Raw genomic sequence first — 19440 nt, forward strand, 5'->3', positions numbered from 1 at the left:
TTTCTGCAGTGACAGCAACCACAACGAGATTATTGAGTCGACTGGACATAAGCAACACACTTCGGGTGTCACCGTCTCCCATCACCCCCAGATGGGACCATCTCGTTGCAGGAAAACAAGCTCAGGGCCCCCACTGATTCTGCATTATGGTGAGTTGTATAATTATTTCATATTACAATGTAATAATATAAATAAAGTGCACAACAAATATAATGCGCTTGAATCATCATGAAACCATCCCCCGAACCCCCCCCCCCCCCCACTGCTACGTGAAAACATTGTCTTCTTACTAATTGTGATAATACAAAGATTCTCACTTTAACTTTTACTGATTATGTTTTAGTGTAATTCTATCAGGTCTCAGAATTCATATCTCGCCGAAGGATACAGTTCTTATAATTAAGATCATTATGCATGAACTTAGGAAGGAACCACTCAGACACTTCTGTGTTAAGCAACTTTAATTTCCAAACAAAAACATAACACTCTAATATGCGAACTCTTATACTTGGAATTGTCAACACAGTACTCCTGGAGATGTGCTCCTCATTGATCCGTACATTTAACCCTCAATGATTACGTTAATTCCTCAGAGTAACACGAGCATAGGAAAAAGTCCTTAAAAATAAATGTGACAATATTCATACGAACAGCAATAAAGAAACATGTCCCAAATGCAAAAGTAGACCTCAATGAATTCATTGGTAGATTATGTAATTAACTAAACGTCTTGGAACAATGGTGTGCGGCAGTGTGTCTGCTTCAGCAAATGCTTATCAATTGGCTAAGGCTTCAATAAATTCGCGGGCAAGATTCTGTGATCAAAAGAAAGATTTACACACAAGTCTCCCTGTGAGTGTGTGGATTCGTAACGTAGGTTTTTAAACGTTTAGTTTCGTCAATGAATTCATCGGTACAGTTAAAATTAACAAAAAGAACGACTAAAATACTTCTCAACGACCGTATCTACGTGACTCAATGGGCAGCAATGTTCTTCATTATCAGCTAATAGTTGACGCACTCTTATCATTCTTCTTCTTATTATTAGTCCTGGTATGTGCGGTGTGTGTTTGGTGGTTTTGCCTCCTTGATCAATTCTTTGCGTCAAGCAGACGCTGGGTCATACGTGGTGATTATGTGAGTGTGGGGGAGGGTCATACACACAGCTTCCTCGCTCTCTCTCGCTCGGCGGCAGCTGGAGCTGCTGCCCACTGCTGGATGAAGAGTCGGCACAACGCTCGCCGTCGGCGGTGCGCGATGATTCCGTCGTCAGATAGCGCCCGCAGCTCGTCTGCTGGTCGCGGTTCCTCACTCTTGTCTTGGTTCACAGCTGGTGCTGGTGGGTGCGTGTGGGTCGAACCCACGGCTGGTCAGGCTCTTTCCCCTGCTGTATGAGCTGAGTCGGCACGATGCTCGTCTTTGAAGGTGCTCGACAGCGCTCGCCGCTCGTCCGCTGGCAGCTGACACCCGTGCTCGGTGGCGCTGCTGCGCTCTCTCTCCGGCTCCGTGCTCTCTGGCGATGCCTGGTTGCGCGTGAAGCTGGTTCTCTGCGATGCTGGCTTGGTCGATGCTTGGGCTTCCACCATTTCTCCCGGTTGATTGCTCGTCGTTGCTCGTCACTCTATCTCTCGGGCTGCAGCTGCTCGTCGGAGCTGGCACTCAGTGTAGAATAACTTTGAGCGATACTTCTTCCATCAGCGCCGAGCTCGTACTCGGTGACCAATTGCTACTCGGCAAGCCTCTTCATCCTTAGCTTGCTGCTTGCAGTAAGTCAACTCTTTGCGTTGATTTCGTAGACTCGTGGCTTCTGCTGGTGCAGCTCGTTGACGATGTGCCAGTCACGGGGGCAGGTTCCCCGGAGCCTGCCGATTGCAGCTGCTCGTGAAAGCTGGAACTCACTCTCAAAACTTGTAAATTGTATTCGCACACCTCTTGAACAACTGCAAAAGCTTAGTACAATACAACTTATCGCAATCCTTGACTTTGCAAGCAACTGAAAACATCAGGATAAATGTAGAATAAAACTCTCAGCGATATTCTGTCGGTCCATGCCGAACTCAGCACCGAGCATCACCTCGCCCCTCTTCTCTGCGAGACACAACACCCATTGTTGATCTCGAGGCCATGCCCCGGAGTCTACCCGTCGCAGTACTCTCTGTTGCTTGTAGTCTTCTGTAACTTGCAGTAGTCTCTCCCCTCGGATCGCCGTGTGGTTAGTCATAGGACAAAACATATGCATTATCTTTGAAACTGATTGGTCCACACCAGAGACAGCTTTCTTTCGAGCCTAGTATCAAACGGTGTTAATCCAGAGGACTCCAAAAAGCGTGCTCTTCGAGTGTTTGTGATGAGATATGATACAAAACTACGAGTTGCTGAGGCGATTAAGCAAGCACCATATAAATGCTAATGTTATTATAACATAGTGAATGCTTGGGAGCTTATTGGCTCTTGCTCCTAGTTAGAGATCTACCCCACTCACAGGTCCGCAAATACTGACCGCTCTTACTCTGCAGGTTGAACCTAGGAATGGAGTGGTCAACTTAACGTTCTTTTCAATAAAGGCCTGTGACAAATGTGAATCTATTGGAGCTGCATTGTCTAAAGCTTATACATGGTTCTCCATTTGACTTTGTATTGTCTAAGAAGTCCACCCACACCTCCACTTCCACAAACTGCTGGGAGTTTCCTCGCTCTGCCTCACAGTCATAATTCTCCTCCTGCTTCACGTTGCCTCCATTGATGTGAAGGTCCGATTTTGGAGTTGAATGTTCATCTTCACATTTGACCTTCACTTCTTTGCTCTTCACTTCTTCGCTCTTCACCGTCACCTCTTCAAATGTCACCTTGATACATTTCATAGTGTCCAAGCTGGAATTTACTTCTGGTTCTTTTTTCAGAAGGGATGGGCTCATTGCAGCACTTTGACTTTCACAAGTCGATTTCAGACTACACTCTTTGGGGGTCTTCTGATGCCAGTGTGTTCTCTGGTGTGTATTAAGCTGTGTTGACTGTGCAAACGCCTTCCCGCACAGAGTGCACTAGAAGGGTTCTCTGCGTGTATTCTCTGGTGTATTTTAAGATTAGACGAACTTGAAAATGCCTTCCCACACACAGTGCACTTAAAGGGTTTCTCTCCTGTGTGCGTTCTCTGGTGCATTTTAAGATTTGATGAATATGAAAATGCCATCTCACACACACCGCACTTGAAGGGGTTCTCTCCTTTGTGCGATCTCTGGTGGATTTTAAGATTAGATGAACTTGAAAATGCCATCTCACACACACCGCACTTGAAGGGTTTCTCTCCTGTGTGTATTCTCTGGTGTATTTTAAGATAATATGAACTTGAAAATGCCTTCCCACACACACTGCACTTAAAGGGTTTCTCTCCTGTGTGTGTTCTCTGGTGCTTTTTAAGATTTGCTGACTGTAAAAATGCCATCTCACACACACTGCACTTAAAGGGTTTCTCTACTGTGTGTGTTTTCTGGTGGATTTTAAGATGAGATGACTGTGAAAATGCCATCTCACACACACTGCACTTGAAGGGTTTATCTCCTGTGTGTCTTCTCTGGTGTCTTTTAAGATGAAATTAACTTGAAAATGCCTTCCCACACAAAGTGCACTTGAAGGGTTTCTCTCCTGTGTGAGTTCTCTGGTGTTTTTTAATAGCAGATGAATCTGAAAATGCCTTCCCACACACAGTGCACTTGAAGGGTTTATCTCCTGTGTCTTCTCTGGTGTCTTTTAAGACGAAATGAATTTGAAAATGCCTTCCCACACAAAGTGCACTTGAAGGGTTTCTCTCCTGTGTGAGTTCTCTGGTGTTTTTTAATAGCAGATGAATCTGAAAATGCCTTCCCACACACAGTGCACTTGAAGGGTTTCTCTCCTGTGTGAGTTCTCTGGTGTTTTTTAAGAGCAGATGAATCTGAAAATGCCTTCCCACACACAGTGCACTTGAAGGGTTTCTCTCCCATTGGAGATCTCTGGTCCTGTGTAAAATTTCCCGTAGAATCCATGCTGTTTGCATACTGGTCCCATTGTTGTCTTTGTCTACCGAGCCACGCTGAGTGCATTTGCTCCATCAGACCAATTCTGCAGAGGAAGCATCAGAAGAATCATCAGCTGCAGACAGAAAAAAATGTCCACACCATCTTAATCAGAATCGAGGCACAGAGGAATTATTATATACACAGTCTCACATGACTTACACGTCTATATTTATTCATATATTCAGGATTATCCCCAATTCATCACACTGGCTGTTAAGGCAAACAATGAGAGGGCAAATGGTTATAAATATGCCTGGAAGCCCTAGTATCTTCAAAATAAATATTAACCCAAAACACCAAGAACGCAATTTCAGCTGCCTGGCTGAAAAAGTAGTATTTATAAAAGCAAATTTCAGCTAACATAGCAAAGACTGTTGGGAATAATACTATTTGTATTATGCATAAATGCATACATACATTTTCAATCGCAACTTTAGAGGTGTGAAGCCAGGCTCAGATTTGCTTGGATGAACAGATCTAACTTCAGCAGCATATGTGCTGTTAATTTCCTGTTTCCATTTTCCAAAAAATTCCAGAGGGGAACTAAAATAAACGATTGTTTTGATTTGACCTCCATGTTCAATAGTCAATATAATTTACTGCAAATACAAACTTAACACTGTCACACACTGGCATGGTAAAAAGTGGTGGTGTGTCCAGAACCATGCCTGGCCGCCTTCATCTGCTCAGTATTGACGCTTCCTCACTTCACCATGTAATTAATTTAAAATCAATCAACATAGCAGAGGCCCACAAGCAGTTCAGCTTTCACTTATCAATCATGTTTGCTGTCGGTGATAATCAAACTAATTGTTGAGTTCATAATGCAGTGAAATAACTGCACCACAGCTCCCCACGAAGATAAACTCTTAAATACACGTACATTCCACATGCATCATTAACATATATAAACAAAAATCCACAATTCGTGACGAATTGCAAGTAACCTTATCCCAGTGCTAATGCCATGATAGGTGCAATTTAAGGCCATGTAAGTGTGGATTTCTTGTCAGCAGGTAATGGGAATGATCCAGGTGTCAACGGATGACTGGCAGATGAACCAGCTGTGCTCCCCACTTCTTTGCTGGGTTTTAGGAACCCAGCGTACCACGTATTCATGTTGGCGTCGCTCTTCCGACCTCATCGTTGTTGCAGAGAAAATATCTATTAACTGCCCTGCAGCATACCTCACGGACCTCCTCCACAGAGGCCAATCTTGACACTGCCGGCACCAGTCATCGGCAGGTCCGATCACCTCCACATCCTCCAATCTCTTCTCTAGTCAATGCCATGCCTGTTCAGCCCCTAATATCTGGACAAACAAAAGATGATTGAGCATGGAGTGTCTGGAAATGCGGGATTCATGACCGAACCAATGCAGCCTCGCCTGCCAAAGAGACTCAAGATTATATTCTATATTGATATCTTCAGGATCTGTAAGCTTCTAATACAAAATAAGTCTGGTTGGATAGAGGATGAATCATAGGCAGGACAGCCTTCATTGTATAAGCCAGCAGAGATGGTAATTTAAATAAGTTAATATTCTGCATCCACATAGTAATATCTGTGGCCAAGAAGAATCACAGCTTTATTCGTTAGTTTCTAAAAATGCTTGTCCTGGTGAGGGTCACGGTGGAGGCATGCTGAGAAGGGCAGTCCAGGCCTCCCTTTCTCTGGCGACAGACTCTAGCTCATCCTGGGGAATTCCCAAGCATTCCCAGGCCAGCCGAGCGACATAGTCCCGCCAGCGTGTCCTGGGCCAGTCCTGGGGTCTTCGACCCAGTGTGACGTGTCTGGTAGAGTTCCAGGGGGAGTCTATTGGGGGGCATCCTTACATATATTCTATATTGATATCACCGCTAGAGGCAGGCAATCAGGTGTGAAAAACAGCAAGAAAATTTTCAAGAATTTTCCAAAAATTTCTTGCTGTTTTTCACACCTAAAGTAATGTGGAAGAAAAACAATAAAAAAAATTCTCACGACGTTTCGATTGCAACACGAGCAATCAGGTGTGAATTAACACAGCAAGAAAATTTTACAAAAATTTCCAAAAAATTATTGCTGTTTTTCACACCTAGCCACGTAGAAGCAAAACAATAAAATAAAATAAAATTCTCACGACGTTTCGACTGCTACACGAGCAATCATCGTCAGGTGTGAAAAAAACGGCAAGAAAATTATCCAAAATTTTCAAAAAACTTCTTGCTGTTTTTCACACCTAGCCACGTAGAAGAAAAACAGAATAAAAAAATTCTCACGTTTTGACTGCAACACGAGCAATCATCGTCAGGTGTGAAATCCACAGCAAGAAATTGTATTACTTTATTATTTCCCTTCTACGTGACTTTACCGAAAGAACCACTAACGTCTTAAAACCTGTTTCAGTTGCCAGAAAAGGGGAAAAACCTCTTGTTATATGTTGCTACTGGCAAAGGAGGTCCCATGAAGTAGTGAGCCAGATGAAGACGAATTAAACTTAAGCAGAGGATTAAAGCAAATGCAATCAGGCGAGGGCAGGAGGCAAGGCCCCGCGTGGCTAGGCCCCGCGTTGTAATGTTCCAACCCGGACATCGATTCCATACTCGCTGCTACTCAATTGATATCCCTACGAGAGAGAGACGGAGAGAGGCTCTACCTGGGTAAACAACAACCACGACAACACCCACGATGTTAACTTCTCACCTCGGATCTGTGAGAGCGAGCCCGGTGTAGCAGCTCGTGACGTCACGCGGCAGCAGGAAGCGACATGACGTCACTTGCGGTGTTCAACACAATCCCCTCCCCCAACGAGCGGGAATGTAACTGAATAAATTATGTTAATGAGACGGGCTCATGTCCAGGGATGAGGCGTGGATGCTAAACCAGTCACAATGAACTAGCGATAGCATTTATGAATATATTATGTTAATGAACCGCCAGTTGATAGTATTATACTGGTAGGAACGAAGTGGACCAGACCACCAATAGATTATATCGTCCGACCGTTTGTCCGTCCGTCCGTCCGACAAGATGGCCGCCAGCTCCCCCTGCGCGCATGTGTGCGTGTGTGTGTTTGCGTGTGTGTGCGTGTGTATGCGCGTGTGTGCGCGTGTGTGCGTGTGTGTGCGTGTCTGTGTGTGCGTGCGTGTGTGTATATGTGTGACTGTGTGCGTGCGTGTGTGCGTGTCCGGCCCACTCGAGCGGCGTGATGAATGGGCGCTATTGGGCTTCGGATCGTTATTCACGGCGAACTGGAAGCGTAGCAACACAACTTCATTACGTGTGCGTGCGTGCATGTATGTGTGTGTGCGGTGTGTGTGTGCGTGTGTACGTTTATGCGCGTGTGTGCGCGTGTGCGTGTGTGTGCGGTCGATATCCCTGTACCGGTATTAGTATTATTCCTACCAGCCCACCCCGCAGGGTCCTGTTAATGAGACGGGCTCATGTCCAGGGATGAGGCGTGGATGCTAAACCAGTCACAATGAACTAGCGATAGCATTTATGAATATATTATGTTAATGAACCGCCAGTTGATAGTATTAGGTACTGCCTGGGGGAAACATTTATTAAAAAACTTCTCAAGAAAATTAAAAACATAACATATACAAATGAAATTTATTTTCATTTTTATCTTATTAATAATTTTTTTTATAAAATGTAAATAAATTAAAATAAATCCCAACGCGCGGTGGAAAATTAACTTACGCTCGCGCATCAAAATTCGATTCTTTAGATCGCGCAAAGGAATCGAAGGTTGTAGATTTATTTACATGCGGCCTATTCCCTTTTAATCGATACCACAAACGCTCAGCAGATATCGAATCTCGCCACACACTTCATGGTTATCCCCCCCCCCAAAAAATACAAAAGTTTATTTTTTTATAATTTTTTCATGGTGTACATTTTGCAAAGTACCCACATGGCAAATTTCAAGTTTGTTGCATGTCGGGAAGTACAGCTAAACATTTTGAACAGACAACACATTCACACATTTTCCTTTTATATATAGAAGACTAGCTTGACTTCCCCGGCTTCGCCTGGGACTTGGATTCACCACGCCCGGCCGCCTTTGTCTCCCCAGTGGCGATGTTCACACACCACATCAGTTACTCGTTTGAGGCTGAGTCACCTAGGGGAAGCCCAGGACCAGTAAAAATAATCGTAGTGGCCGTGAGCGGGAATCGAACTCGGGTCGCCGGGTTCGTAGCGTGGCGTGCTCACCACACATCATCTCTAAAACACAGAAGTGAGATGGCTTTCTAAAGGTAGATCACTGGCCAGAGTTTTTGAGTTGCGAGAGCCACTCCAGAGACATCTTTTAGAAAAACAGTCACCACTGGCAGCACATTTCAGTGACACAGAATGGGTCGAAAAACTTGCTCACTTGTGTGACATATTAAGCCTGCTCAACGTACTCAATGTGTCATTTTAGGGGAGATCGACAACTCTGTTCAATTCGGCAGATAAAGTGGCTGCATTCAAAGCCACACAGGAATTATGGGGGCGACGAGTGAACATTGGAACTTTTGACATGTTTCAAACACTAGCAGAGATTTTGAAAGAGACTGAGCCAGGGCCTTTCTCCCAGCTGGTGCATTAAAACCTATCTCAGCTTTTAAAAGAGTTTGAGCATTACTTCCCAACCACAAAAGACCCCCGAACTGGGAAGGAATGGACCCGCGACCCATTTGTGAATAGGCCAGGTGAATCGACTTTATCTGTGCTAGAAGAGGATCAACTGCTTGAGATGGCAAATGAAGGTGGCCTTAAAAGTATGTTTGAGACAACTTCAAATCTCGATACGTTCTGGATTAAAGGTCAAGGCGGAATATCCTGAGATTGCCACAAAAGCACTGAAAAGCCTGCTTCCATTTTCCAACGTCCTATCTTTGTGAAGCAGGGTTTTCTGCAGTGACAGCAACCAAAACGAGATTATGGAGTAGACTGGACATAGGCAACACACTTCGGGTGTCACCGTCTCCCATCACACCCAGATGGGACCATCTAGTTACAAGAAAACAGCTCAGGGCTCCCACTAATTCTGCATTATGGTGAGTTGTATAAGTATTTAATATTACAATGTAATAATAATAATATAAATAAAGGGCACAATAAATACAATGCGCTTGAATCATGAAACAACCCCCCCCCCCCCCGCTGGTCCGTGAAAAAATTGTCTTCTTACTAATCGTGATAATACAAAGATTCTCGCTTTCACTTTTACTGATAATGTTTTAGTGTACTATCAGATCTCATATTTCAGATCTCGCCGAAGGATACAGTTCTTATAATTAGGATCATTATGCATGAACTTCGGAAGAAACCACTCAGAAACTTCTGTGTTAAGCAACTTTAATTTATGAACAAAAACATAACACTCTAATATGCGAACTCTTATGCTTGGAATTGTCAACACAGTACTCTTGGAGATGTGCTCGTCATTGATCCGTACATTTAACCCTCAATTCTTACGTTGTTAAACTGGGTAACAGAGTAATCGGTTATTTCCTCAGAGTAACGCGAGCATAGGAAAAAATTAACCCGTAAAACAAAGTTTTTCACTATAAATCCTTTATATGCGTGGCATCGGGGCGGCTAGAGTCCTCTCGTCCTCTGGCTTGAGATGGCTGCCACCTATGGGTCAGATGATTGTCTGGCAGCATTAAACAATTGGTCCTAAAAAATGTAAAATTTAAGAAAAAATTTTTCACGAACATTAATTGTCACCCACGACGAGTCTGTGTGGAAAATGTCAGCTCGATTGGATCACGGGAAGTGGGTTAAAAAACGACCGAAAGATTTGCACGGTCCTAAGCAAGCAAGCGAACTTAATATAAAGGATTTAAAAAGTCCTTAAAAATAAATGTAACGATATTCATACGAACGGCAATAAAGAAACATGTCCCGATTGCAAAAGTAGACCTCAATGAATTCATTGGTAGATTATGCAATTGACTAAATGTCTTGGAACAATGGTGTGCGGCAGTGTGCCTGCTTCAGCAAATGCTTATCAATTGGCTAAGGCTTCAATAAATTCGCGGGCAAGATTATGTGATCAAAAGAAAGATTCCAACACAAGTCTCCCTGTGAGTGTGTGGATTCGTAACGTAGGCTTCTAAACGTTTAGTTTTGTCAATGAATTCATCGGTACAGTTAAAATTAACAAAAAGAACGACTAAAATACTTCTGAATGACCGTATCCACGTGACTCAATGGGCAGCAATGTTCTTCATTATCAGCTAATAGTTGACGCACTCTTATCATTATTCTTATTATTATTAGTCCCGGGATGTGTGTGTTTGGTGGTTTTGTCTCCTTGATCAATTCTTTGCGTCAAGCAGACGCTGGGTGATACGTGGTGAGTATGTGAGTGTGGGGGAGGGTCATACACACAGCTTCCTCACTCTCTCTCGCTCGGCGGCAGCTGGAGCTGCTGCCCACTGCTGGATGAAGAGTCGGCACGATGCTCGCCGTCGGCGGTGCGCGATGATTCCGTCGTCAGATAGCGCCCGCAGCTCGTCTGCTGGTCGCCGTTCCTCACTCGTGTCTTGGTTCACAGCTGGTGCTGGTCGGTGTGTGTGGGTCGAACCCACGGCGCTCTCTTCTTCCTCACGGGCGGCTGGTCAGGCTCTTTCCCCTGCTGGATGAGCTGAGTCGGCACGATGCTCGTCTTTAAAGGTGCTCGACAGCGCTCGCCGCTCGTCCGCTGGCAGCTGACACCCGTGCTCGGTGGCGCTGCTGCGCTCTCTCTCCGGCTCCGTGCTCTCTGGCGATGCCTGGTTGCGCGTGCAGCTGGTTCTCTGCGATGCTGGCTTGGTCGATGCTTGGGCTTCCACCCTTTCTCCCAGTTGATTGCTCGTCGTTGCTCATCACTCTATCTCTCGGGCTGCAGCTGCTCGTGGGAGCTGGCACTCAGTGTAGAATAACTTTGAGCGAAACTTCTTCCGTCAGCGCCGAGCTCGTACTCGGTGACCAATTGCTACTCGGCAAGCCTCTTCATCCTTGGTTGATTGCAGAGTCCCACCCCAGAGCTTGCTGCTTGCAGTAAGTCAACTCTTTGCGTTGATTTCGTAGACTCGTGGCTTTTGCCGGTGCAGCTCGTTGACGATGTCCCAGTCACGGGGGCAGGTTCCTCGGAGCCTGCCGATCGCAGCTGGTCGTGGGAGCTGGAACTCACTCTCAAAACTTGTAAATTGTATTCACACACCTCTTGAACAACTGTGAAAGCTTAGTACAATACAACTTATCGCAATCCTTGACTTTGCAAGCAACTGAAAACATCAGGATAAATGTAGAATAAAACTCTCAGCGATACTCTGTCGGTCCATGCCGAACTCAGCACCGAGCATCACCTCGCCCCTCTTCTCTGTGAGACACAACACCCATTGTTGATCTCGAGGCCATGCCCCGGAGTCTGCCCGTCACAGTACTCTCTGTCGCTTGTAGTCTTCTGTAACTCGCAGTAGTCTCTCCCCTCGGATCGCCGTGTGGTTAGTCATAGGACACAACATATGCATTATCTTTGAAACGGATTGGTCCACACCAGAGACAGCTTTCTTTCGAGCCTAGTATCAAACGGTGTTAATCCAGAGGACTCCAAAAGGCGTGCTCTTCGAGTGTTTGTGATGAGATATGATACAAAACTCCGAGTTGCTGAGGCGATTAAGCGAGCCCCATATAAATGCTAATATTATTATAACATAGTGAATGCTTGGGAGTTTATTGGCTCTCGCTCCTAGTTAGAGATCTACCCAACCCACAGGTCCGCAAATACTGACCGCTCTTACTCTGCAGGTTGAACCTAGGAATGGAGTGTTCAACTTCACGTTCTTTTCATTTAAGACCTGTGACAAATGTGAATCTATTGCAGCTTCATTGTCTCAAGCTTACACATCTACAGGTTCTCCATTTGACCTTGTATTGTCTAAGAAGTCCACCCACACCTCCACTTCCACAAACTGCTGGGAGTTGCCTCGCTCTGCCTCAGTCAGAATTCTCCTCCTGCTTCACGGTGCCTCCATTGATGTGAAGGTCCGATTTTGGAGTTGAATGTTCATCTTCACATTTTACCTTCACTTCTTCGCTCTTCACTGTCACTTCTTCGCTCTTCACCGTCGCCTCTTCAAATGTCACCTTGATATATTTCATAGTGTCCAAGCTGGAATTTACTTCTGGTTCTTTTTTCAGGAGGGATGGGCTCATTGCAGCACTTTGACTTTCACAAGTCGATTTCAGACTACACTCCTTGGGGGTCTTCTGATGCCTGTGTGTTCTCTGGTGTCTATCAAGCTGTGGTGACTGTGCAAACGCCTTCCCGCATACAGTGCACTTGAAGGGGTTCTCTCCTGTGTGTGTTCTCTGGTGTTCTTTAAGATTTGATGAACTTGAAAATGCCTTCCCACACACAGTGCACTTGAAGGGTTTCTCTCCTGTGTGAGTTCTCTCGTGTATTTTAAGATAAGATGAACTTGACAATGCCTTCCCACACACAGTGCACTTGAAGGGGTTCTCTCCTGTGTGTGTTCTCTGGTGTTTTTTAAGATAAGATGAACTTGAAAATGCCTTCCCACACACAATGCACTTGAAGGCTTTCTTTCCTGTTTGTGTTCTCTGGTGTAGTTTAAGAAAAGATGAATCTTTAAATGCCTTCCCACAGACAGTGCACTTGAAGGGTTTCTCTCCCATTGGAGATCTCTGGTCCTGTGTAAAATTTCCAGTACAATCCATGCTGTTTGCATACTGGTCCCATTGTTGTCTTTTTCTACCGAGCCGCGCTGAGTGCCTTTGCTCCATCAGACCAATTCTGCAGAGGAAGCATCAGAAGAAGCATCAGCTGCAGACAGAAAAAAATGTCCACACCATCTTCATGAGTATCGAGGCAAAGAGGAATGAATATATACACAGTCACACATGACTTACACGTCTATATTTATCCCTATATTCAAGATTATCCCCAATTAATCACACGGGCTGTTAAGGCACACAATGAGAGGGCAAAGGGTTATAAATATGCCTGGAAGCCCTAGTATCTTCAAAATAAATGTTAACCCAAAACACCAAGCACACAATTTCGGCTGCCTGGCTGCAAAAGCAAAATTCAGCTCATATAGTACAGGCTTTTGGGAATAATGCTATTTGTATTATGCAGAAATGCAAAAATAAATGTTCAATCGCAACTTTAGAGATGTGAAGCCAGGCTCAGATTTGCTTGAATGCTTGGATGAACAGATCTAACTTCAGCAGCATGTGCTGTTAATTTCCTGTTTCCATTCTTCCAAAAATTTCCAGAGGGAAACTAAAATAAACGATTGCTTTGATTTAACCTCCATGTTCAATAGTTAATATAATTTACTGCAAATACAAACTTGACACAGTCACACACTGGCATGGTAAAAAGTGGTGGTGTGTCCAGAACCATGCCTGGCCGCCTTCATCTGCTCAGTATTAACGCTTCCTCCCTTCATCATCTAATTAATTTAAGATCAATCAACATAGCAGAGGCCCACAAGCAGTTGAGCTTTCACTTATCAATCATGTTTGATGTCGGTGATAATCAAACTAATTGTTGAGTTCATAATGCAGTGAAATAACTGCACCACAGCTCCCCACAAAGATAAACTCTTAAATACACATACATTCCACATGCATCATTAACATATATAAACAAAATCCACCATTCATGACGAATTGCAAGTCACCTTATCCCAGTGCTAATGCCATGATAGGTGCAATTTAAGGCCATGTAAGTGTGGATTCCATGTCAGCAGGTAATGGGAATGATCCAGGTGTCAAGGGATGACTGGCAGATGAACCAGCTGTGCTCCCCACTGTCTTGCTGGGTTTTAGGAACCCAGCGTACCACGTATTCATGATGGCATTGCTCTTCCGACCTCATCGTTGTTGCAGAGAAAATATCTATTAACTGCCCTGCAGCATACCTAACGGACCTCCTTCACAGAGGCCAATCTTGACACTGCCGGCACCAGTCATTGGCAGGTCCGATCACCTCTACATCCTCCAATCTCTTCTCTGGTCAATGCCATGCCTGTTCAGCCCCTAATATCTGGACAAACAAAAGATGCTTGAGCATGCAGTGTCTGGGAATGCGGGATTCATGACCGAACCAATGCAGCCTCGCCTGCAAAAGAGACTCAAGATTATATTCTATATTGACATCTTCAGGATCTGTAAGCTTCTAATACAAAATAAGTCTGGTTGGATAGAGGATGAATCATAGGGAGGACAGCCTTCATGGTATAAGCCAGCAGAGATGGTAATTTAAATAAGTTCATATTCTGAATCCACATAGTAATATCTGTGGCCAAGAAGAATCACAGCTTTATTCGTTAGTTTCTAAAATGCTTGTCCTGGTGAGGGTCGCGGTGGCAGCATGCTGAGAAGGGCAGTCCAGGCCTCCCTTTCCCTGGCGACAGACTCTAGCTCATCCTGGGGAATTCCCAAGCATTCCCAGGCCAGCCGAGCGACATAGTCCCGCCAGCGTGTCCTGGGCCAGCCCTGGGGTCGTCGACCCAGTGGGACGTGTCTGGTAGAGATCCAGGGGAAGTCTATTGGGGGGCATCCTTACATATATTCTATATTCATATCACCGCTAGAGGCAGGCAATCAGGTGTGAAAAACAGCAAGAAAATGTTCAAGAATTTTCCAAAAATTTCTTGCTGTTTTTCACACCTAAAGTCATGTAGAAGAAAAACAATAAAAAAAACTAAAACAATTCTTACGACGTTTCGACTGCAACACGAGCAATCAGGTGTGAATTAACACAGCAAGAACATTTTCCAAAAATTTCCAAAAAATTCTTGCTGTTTTTCACACCTAAAATCACGTAGAAGAAAAACAATAAAATACCAAAAAATGCTCACGACGTTTCGATTGCAACACGAGCAATCATCGCCAAGTGTGAAAAACACGGCAAGAAAATTATCGAAAATTTTCAAAAAAATTCTTGCTGTTTTTCACACCTAAAGTCACGTAGAAGAAAAACAATAAAATACAAAAAATTATCACGACGTTTCGACTGCAACACGAGCAATCATCGTCAGGTGTGAAAAACACGGCAAGAAAATTTTCCAAAAATGTCTTGCTGTTTTTCACACCTAAAGTCACGGAGAAGAAAAACAATAAAATAAAAAATAAAATAAAAATTCTCACGACGTTTCGACTGCAACACGAGCAATCATCGTCAGCTGTGAAAAACACAGCAAGACAATTTTCCAAAATTTAGAAACATTTTCTTGCTGTTTTTCACACCTAAAGTCGTGTAGAAGAAAAACAATAAAATAAAAATATAAAAATTCTCACGTTTCGACTGCAACACGAGCAATCATCGTCAGGTGTGAAATCCACAGCAAGAAATTGTATTACTTTATTATTTCCCTTTTATGTGACTTGACCGAAAGAACCACTAATATCTTAACACCTGCTTCAGTTGCCAGAAAAGGGGAAAAACCTCTTCTTATATTTTGCTACTGGCAAAGGAGGCCCCATGAAGTAGTGAGCCAGATGAAGACGAATTAAACTTAAGCAAAGAATTAAAGCAAATGCAATCAAGCGAGGGCAGGAGGCAAGGCCCCGCGTGGCTAGGCCCCGCGTTGTAATGTTCCAACCTGGACATCCATTCCATACTCGCTGCTACTCAATTGATATCCCTACGAGAGAGAGACGGAGATAGGCTCTACCTGGGTAACAACAATAACCACCACGACAACAACCACGATGTTAACTTCTCACCTCGGATCTGTAAGAGGGCGCGCGGTGCAGCAGCTTCCCGCTATAAAGTGACGTCACGCGGCAGCAAGCGGTGACATGACGTCACTGGCGGGCTTGAACACAATCCCCTCCCCCAACGAGCGGCGGTGTAATTGAATAACTTATGTTAATGAGACGGGCTCATGTGCAGAGATGAGGCGTGGATGCTGAAGCCGTCGCAATGAACGAGCGACGGTATTTATGAATTAATTATGTTAATTAACCGCCAGTTGATATTTTCAGTTTCATTTATTAGGTACTAGCGGGAAGCACCCGGCGTTGCCCGGGGGAAACATTTCTTGAAAAACTTCTCAAAAAACTTAAAAACATAACATATACAAATGAATTTTTTTTTTTTAGATGATTATCTCATTCATAAAAATTTAAATAAAACCCAACGCGCGGTGGAAAATAAACTTACGCTCGCGCGTCAAGATTCGATTCTTTAGATCGTGCAAAGCAATCGAAGGTTGTAGATTTCTTTAGAATCGGCCTATTCCCGTTTAATCGATACCAGAAACGCTCAGCAGATATCGATTCTCGCCACACACCTCTTGGTCATTCCCCCCCCCCCCCCCCTAAATACAAAAGTGTATTTTTAAAATTTTTGCATGGTGTACATTTTGCAAAGTAACCACATGGCAAATTTCAAATTTGTTGCATGTCGGGAAGTACGCTAAACATTTTGAACACAACACATTGACAAATTTTCCTTTTATAAATAGATAGCGGTTAGTACCCGGCGTTGCCCGGGCGAAAAAGGCAGACACATGTAGTTACACGCGCAAATCCATTGATACACACACAGAGTTACACGCACAAACGGAATCACACATACATATGTAGTGGTGGTATTGACGTGCGCCGACTGTGACAGTGATGGATCACGGGGCGGCGCGGGGTGCGGGGTTGGGCACGCGTTGTGGGCGTGGTGTGGACGCGCGCGCCGGGAGTGACAGATGACGGGGCGGCGCGGCGTGAGTGGTGAGGCACGATGAGATGTGGGAAAAGAGGATCGTAGCCAGCGCCCGGCGATTGGTCGAATAAGTGGGTGCTCGCAGCGACGTCCGCAGGTGGGGTATAAAGGGGGACGCGCGAGAGCACTCGGGGAGAGTTACCCAGTTGAAGACCCGAAGACGGAGCTGAAGACCTAGTGCCACGAGACCCCTAGTCCCGCCGTCCTTGTGGGGACCGGGGCCCTGTGTGGCTCGGAGGCGAGGCTGTGGGACCCGGGGTCCGACGCCCCCGTGGGTCGGGCTGGGGACCCACAGTCGAGACGGATACCCCGGGCAGGGAGTGTCCCGAGTAGCTCAGGGGCGTTAGTCGCCGAGTAGCTAAGTGGATGTTGGTCATCCGAGTAGCTCAGTGGGCGTTAGTCGCCAAGTAGCTAAGTGGGTGTTTGTCACCCGAGATACTAAGTGGGTGTTTGTCACCCGAGATACAAAGTAGGTGTTAGTCACCTGTGAACGAGTTTGATAAAATAAAGAGTGTGTTACCCGTGAAGTCGTCTCCCGCCGAGTTACTACATTACAACTGGCGTCAGAAGTAAACCTGTCTTCAAGAAGTATGGACACAAGGAAGACTACCCGTACCCACGAGCGAGGTCGGGATGACGACGGCGTACCGGGGACACCGACCTCGGGAGTAGAGGACGAGGAGTTGCCGCCGATGCAGCACTTCGCGGTGATGGCCGACGCTCCGCTTGCCTCCGACACCAGCCTCCAGGACGCGCACTCCCGGTTGGCGGAGTTGCTACTCGCCGCCGCCGCTGTCTTGGCCGACATCTCCGTTCCGGCGAGCGGAAAAACGGCTGCGGGGGTCGTGGAGGAAGCGACGTTGGAGGATTCCCGCCAAAAGGCGCTTCGCGCCAAAAGTCTGGAAGCTGCCGCCGTTTTTGGGGGGCCGCCACCGATTGGCGGGAAAGACGGACGCCACGTGGCCGGACACCTCCGCGCAGCGCAGCCCACGTCATCAGCGCGCGCCGGAGCCCTCCATTTTGCGCCTGACAACCGAGCCGACATTTTACACAACTCCAGCGGAGTGCGGGAAAATCTCTCCGACGTCGACGACGATCGGGTCCTCCAGCAAAGATTGCCCGCGCTGTCGGCGTTCAAGGCGGATGGGGGCGACTGGGGAGCCTTCCAACGAAGGTTCCTCGCTCATCAGGAGATGTCGGGGTGGTCCGACACCACTGCCCTGCGTGCGTTGCCAGCGATGCTTGACGACGACGCGCTTGCAGCCTTCACATCTGCTGCAAGGTCGTCCCGCTCTACGCTCCAGGCCGCACTACACCTGATGGCGAAGGTGTTCGGGCCGCCCTCCACGTGTCTCCACCTGACCCACCCCCAGGTGCCTCGGGCTTGACGGCTGCTGACCGTCGAGAGCCTGAACCCCGGGGCACGCACGAGTCCTCGATGCCTGGCCGATGTCTTCCTGAACCCCCGGCACCACCGGACGTTCAACCGCGTCTGGTGCCGTACGACGGACCGGCAAGGCGGACTCGGGCTAGGTCTCAACAATTTTCATGAAGACGTTTTTTGCTCTACACCGAGCTCGCCCGGTGTTCCCCTCTGCCGGGGTAATGTCCCGTTGTAGGGACGCTCGGAAGAAAAAGGGGACACTGCACGAGTCGAAAGAAAAAAAAAAATTTCCATTTATTTTCCTTTTTGCATACACATTGCTATTGTCACTCGCCGGTTTGTATATTTTTATAGCAGCCGGGGCGGCTGCGAGCTATGTGGTAGGGGGTGATGTAGTGGTGGTATTGACGTGCGCCGACTGTGACAGTGATGGATCACGGGGCGGCGCGGGGTGCGGGGTTGGGCACGCGTTGTGGGCGTGGTGTGGACGCGCGCGCCGGGAGTGACAGATGACGGGGCGGCGCGGCGTGAGTGGTGAGGCACGATGAGATGTGGGAAAAGAGGATCGTAGCCAGCGCCCGGCGATTGGTCGAATAAGTGGGTGCTCGCAGCGACGTCCGCAGGTGGGGTATAAAGGGGGACGCGCGAGAGCACTCGGGGAGAGTTACCCAGTTGAAGACCCGAAGACGGAGCTGAAGACCTAGTGCCACGAGACCCCTAGTCCCGCCGTCCTTGTGGGGACCGGGGCCCTGTGTGGCTCGGAGGCGAGGCTGTGGGACCCGGGGTCCGACGCCCCCGTGGGTCGGGCTGGGGACCCACAGTCGAGACGGATACCCCGGGCAGGGAGTGTCCCGAGTAGCTCAGGGGCGTTAGTCGCCGAGTAGCTAAGTGGATGTTGGTCATCCGAGTAGCTCAGTGGCGTTAGTCGCCGAGTAGCTAAGTGGGTGTTTGTCACCCGAGATACTAAGTGGATGTTGGTCATCCGAGTAGCTCAGTGGGCGTTAGTCGCCAAGTAGCTAAGTGGGTGTTTGTCACCCGAGATACTAAGTGGGTGTTTGTCACCCGAGATACAAAGTAGGTGTTAGTCACCTGTGAACGAGTTTGATAAAATAAAGAGTGTGTTACCCGTGAAGTCGTCTCCCGCCGAGTTACTACATTACACATACATAGACTGAACAACAACAACTGCCATTCGCCACTAAGTGGCGGTGACGTCACAACAACGCTTGTGCCAGGCTATGTGCACCTTGAGGCCACGTGAAGTGTCGAACGCCCGCTGG

General features: G+C 46.6%; 1 protein-coding gene and 1 pseudogene across 4 annotated transcripts in view; both read right to left on the reverse strand.

The window, feature by feature from the left end:
• Positions 1-7023, reverse strand: part of LOC144738387 (uncharacterized) — a 48379-nt pseudogene extending 41356 nt beyond the window's left edge. The window contains exons 1-3 of the transcript XR_013589245.1: positions 6738-7023; positions 5243-5367; positions 2954-4098 (exon numbers count right to left, since the gene is read on the reverse strand). The product of XR_013589245.1 is annotated as an uncharacterized LOC144738387 (transcript). The remainder of the gene's footprint in view (positions 1-2953; positions 4099-5242; positions 5368-6737) is intronic.
• A 2349-nt stretch (positions 7024-9372) lies between these two features.
• Positions 9373-19440, reverse strand: part of LOC144738423 (uncharacterized) — a 176377-nt gene continuing 166309 nt past the window's right edge. The window contains exons 1-2 of one of the 3 annotated variants that reach the window (XM_078621452.1): positions 15783-15884; positions 9373-12837 (exon numbers count right to left, since the gene is read on the reverse strand). In XM_078621452.1, the coding sequence (XP_078477578.1) occupies positions 12018-12827 (810 nt within the window). In that variant the 5' untranslated portion in view covers positions 12828-12837; positions 15783-15884 and the 3' untranslated portion in view covers positions 9373-12017. Of the gene's footprint in view, positions 12838-13972; positions 14698-15782; positions 15885-19440 lie in introns of those variants that run through there. The other 2 variants (XM_078621451.1, XM_078621453.1) reach the window with 2 other exon arrangements.

Source organism: Lampetra planeri, chromosome 82, assembly GCF_965212315.1.
Source record: "Lampetra planeri chromosome 82, kcLamPlan1.2.h2, whole genome shotgun sequence".
Classification (NCBI taxonomy): domain Eukaryota; kingdom Metazoa; phylum Chordata; class Hyperoartia; order Petromyzontiformes; family Petromyzontidae; genus Lampetra; species Lampetra planeri.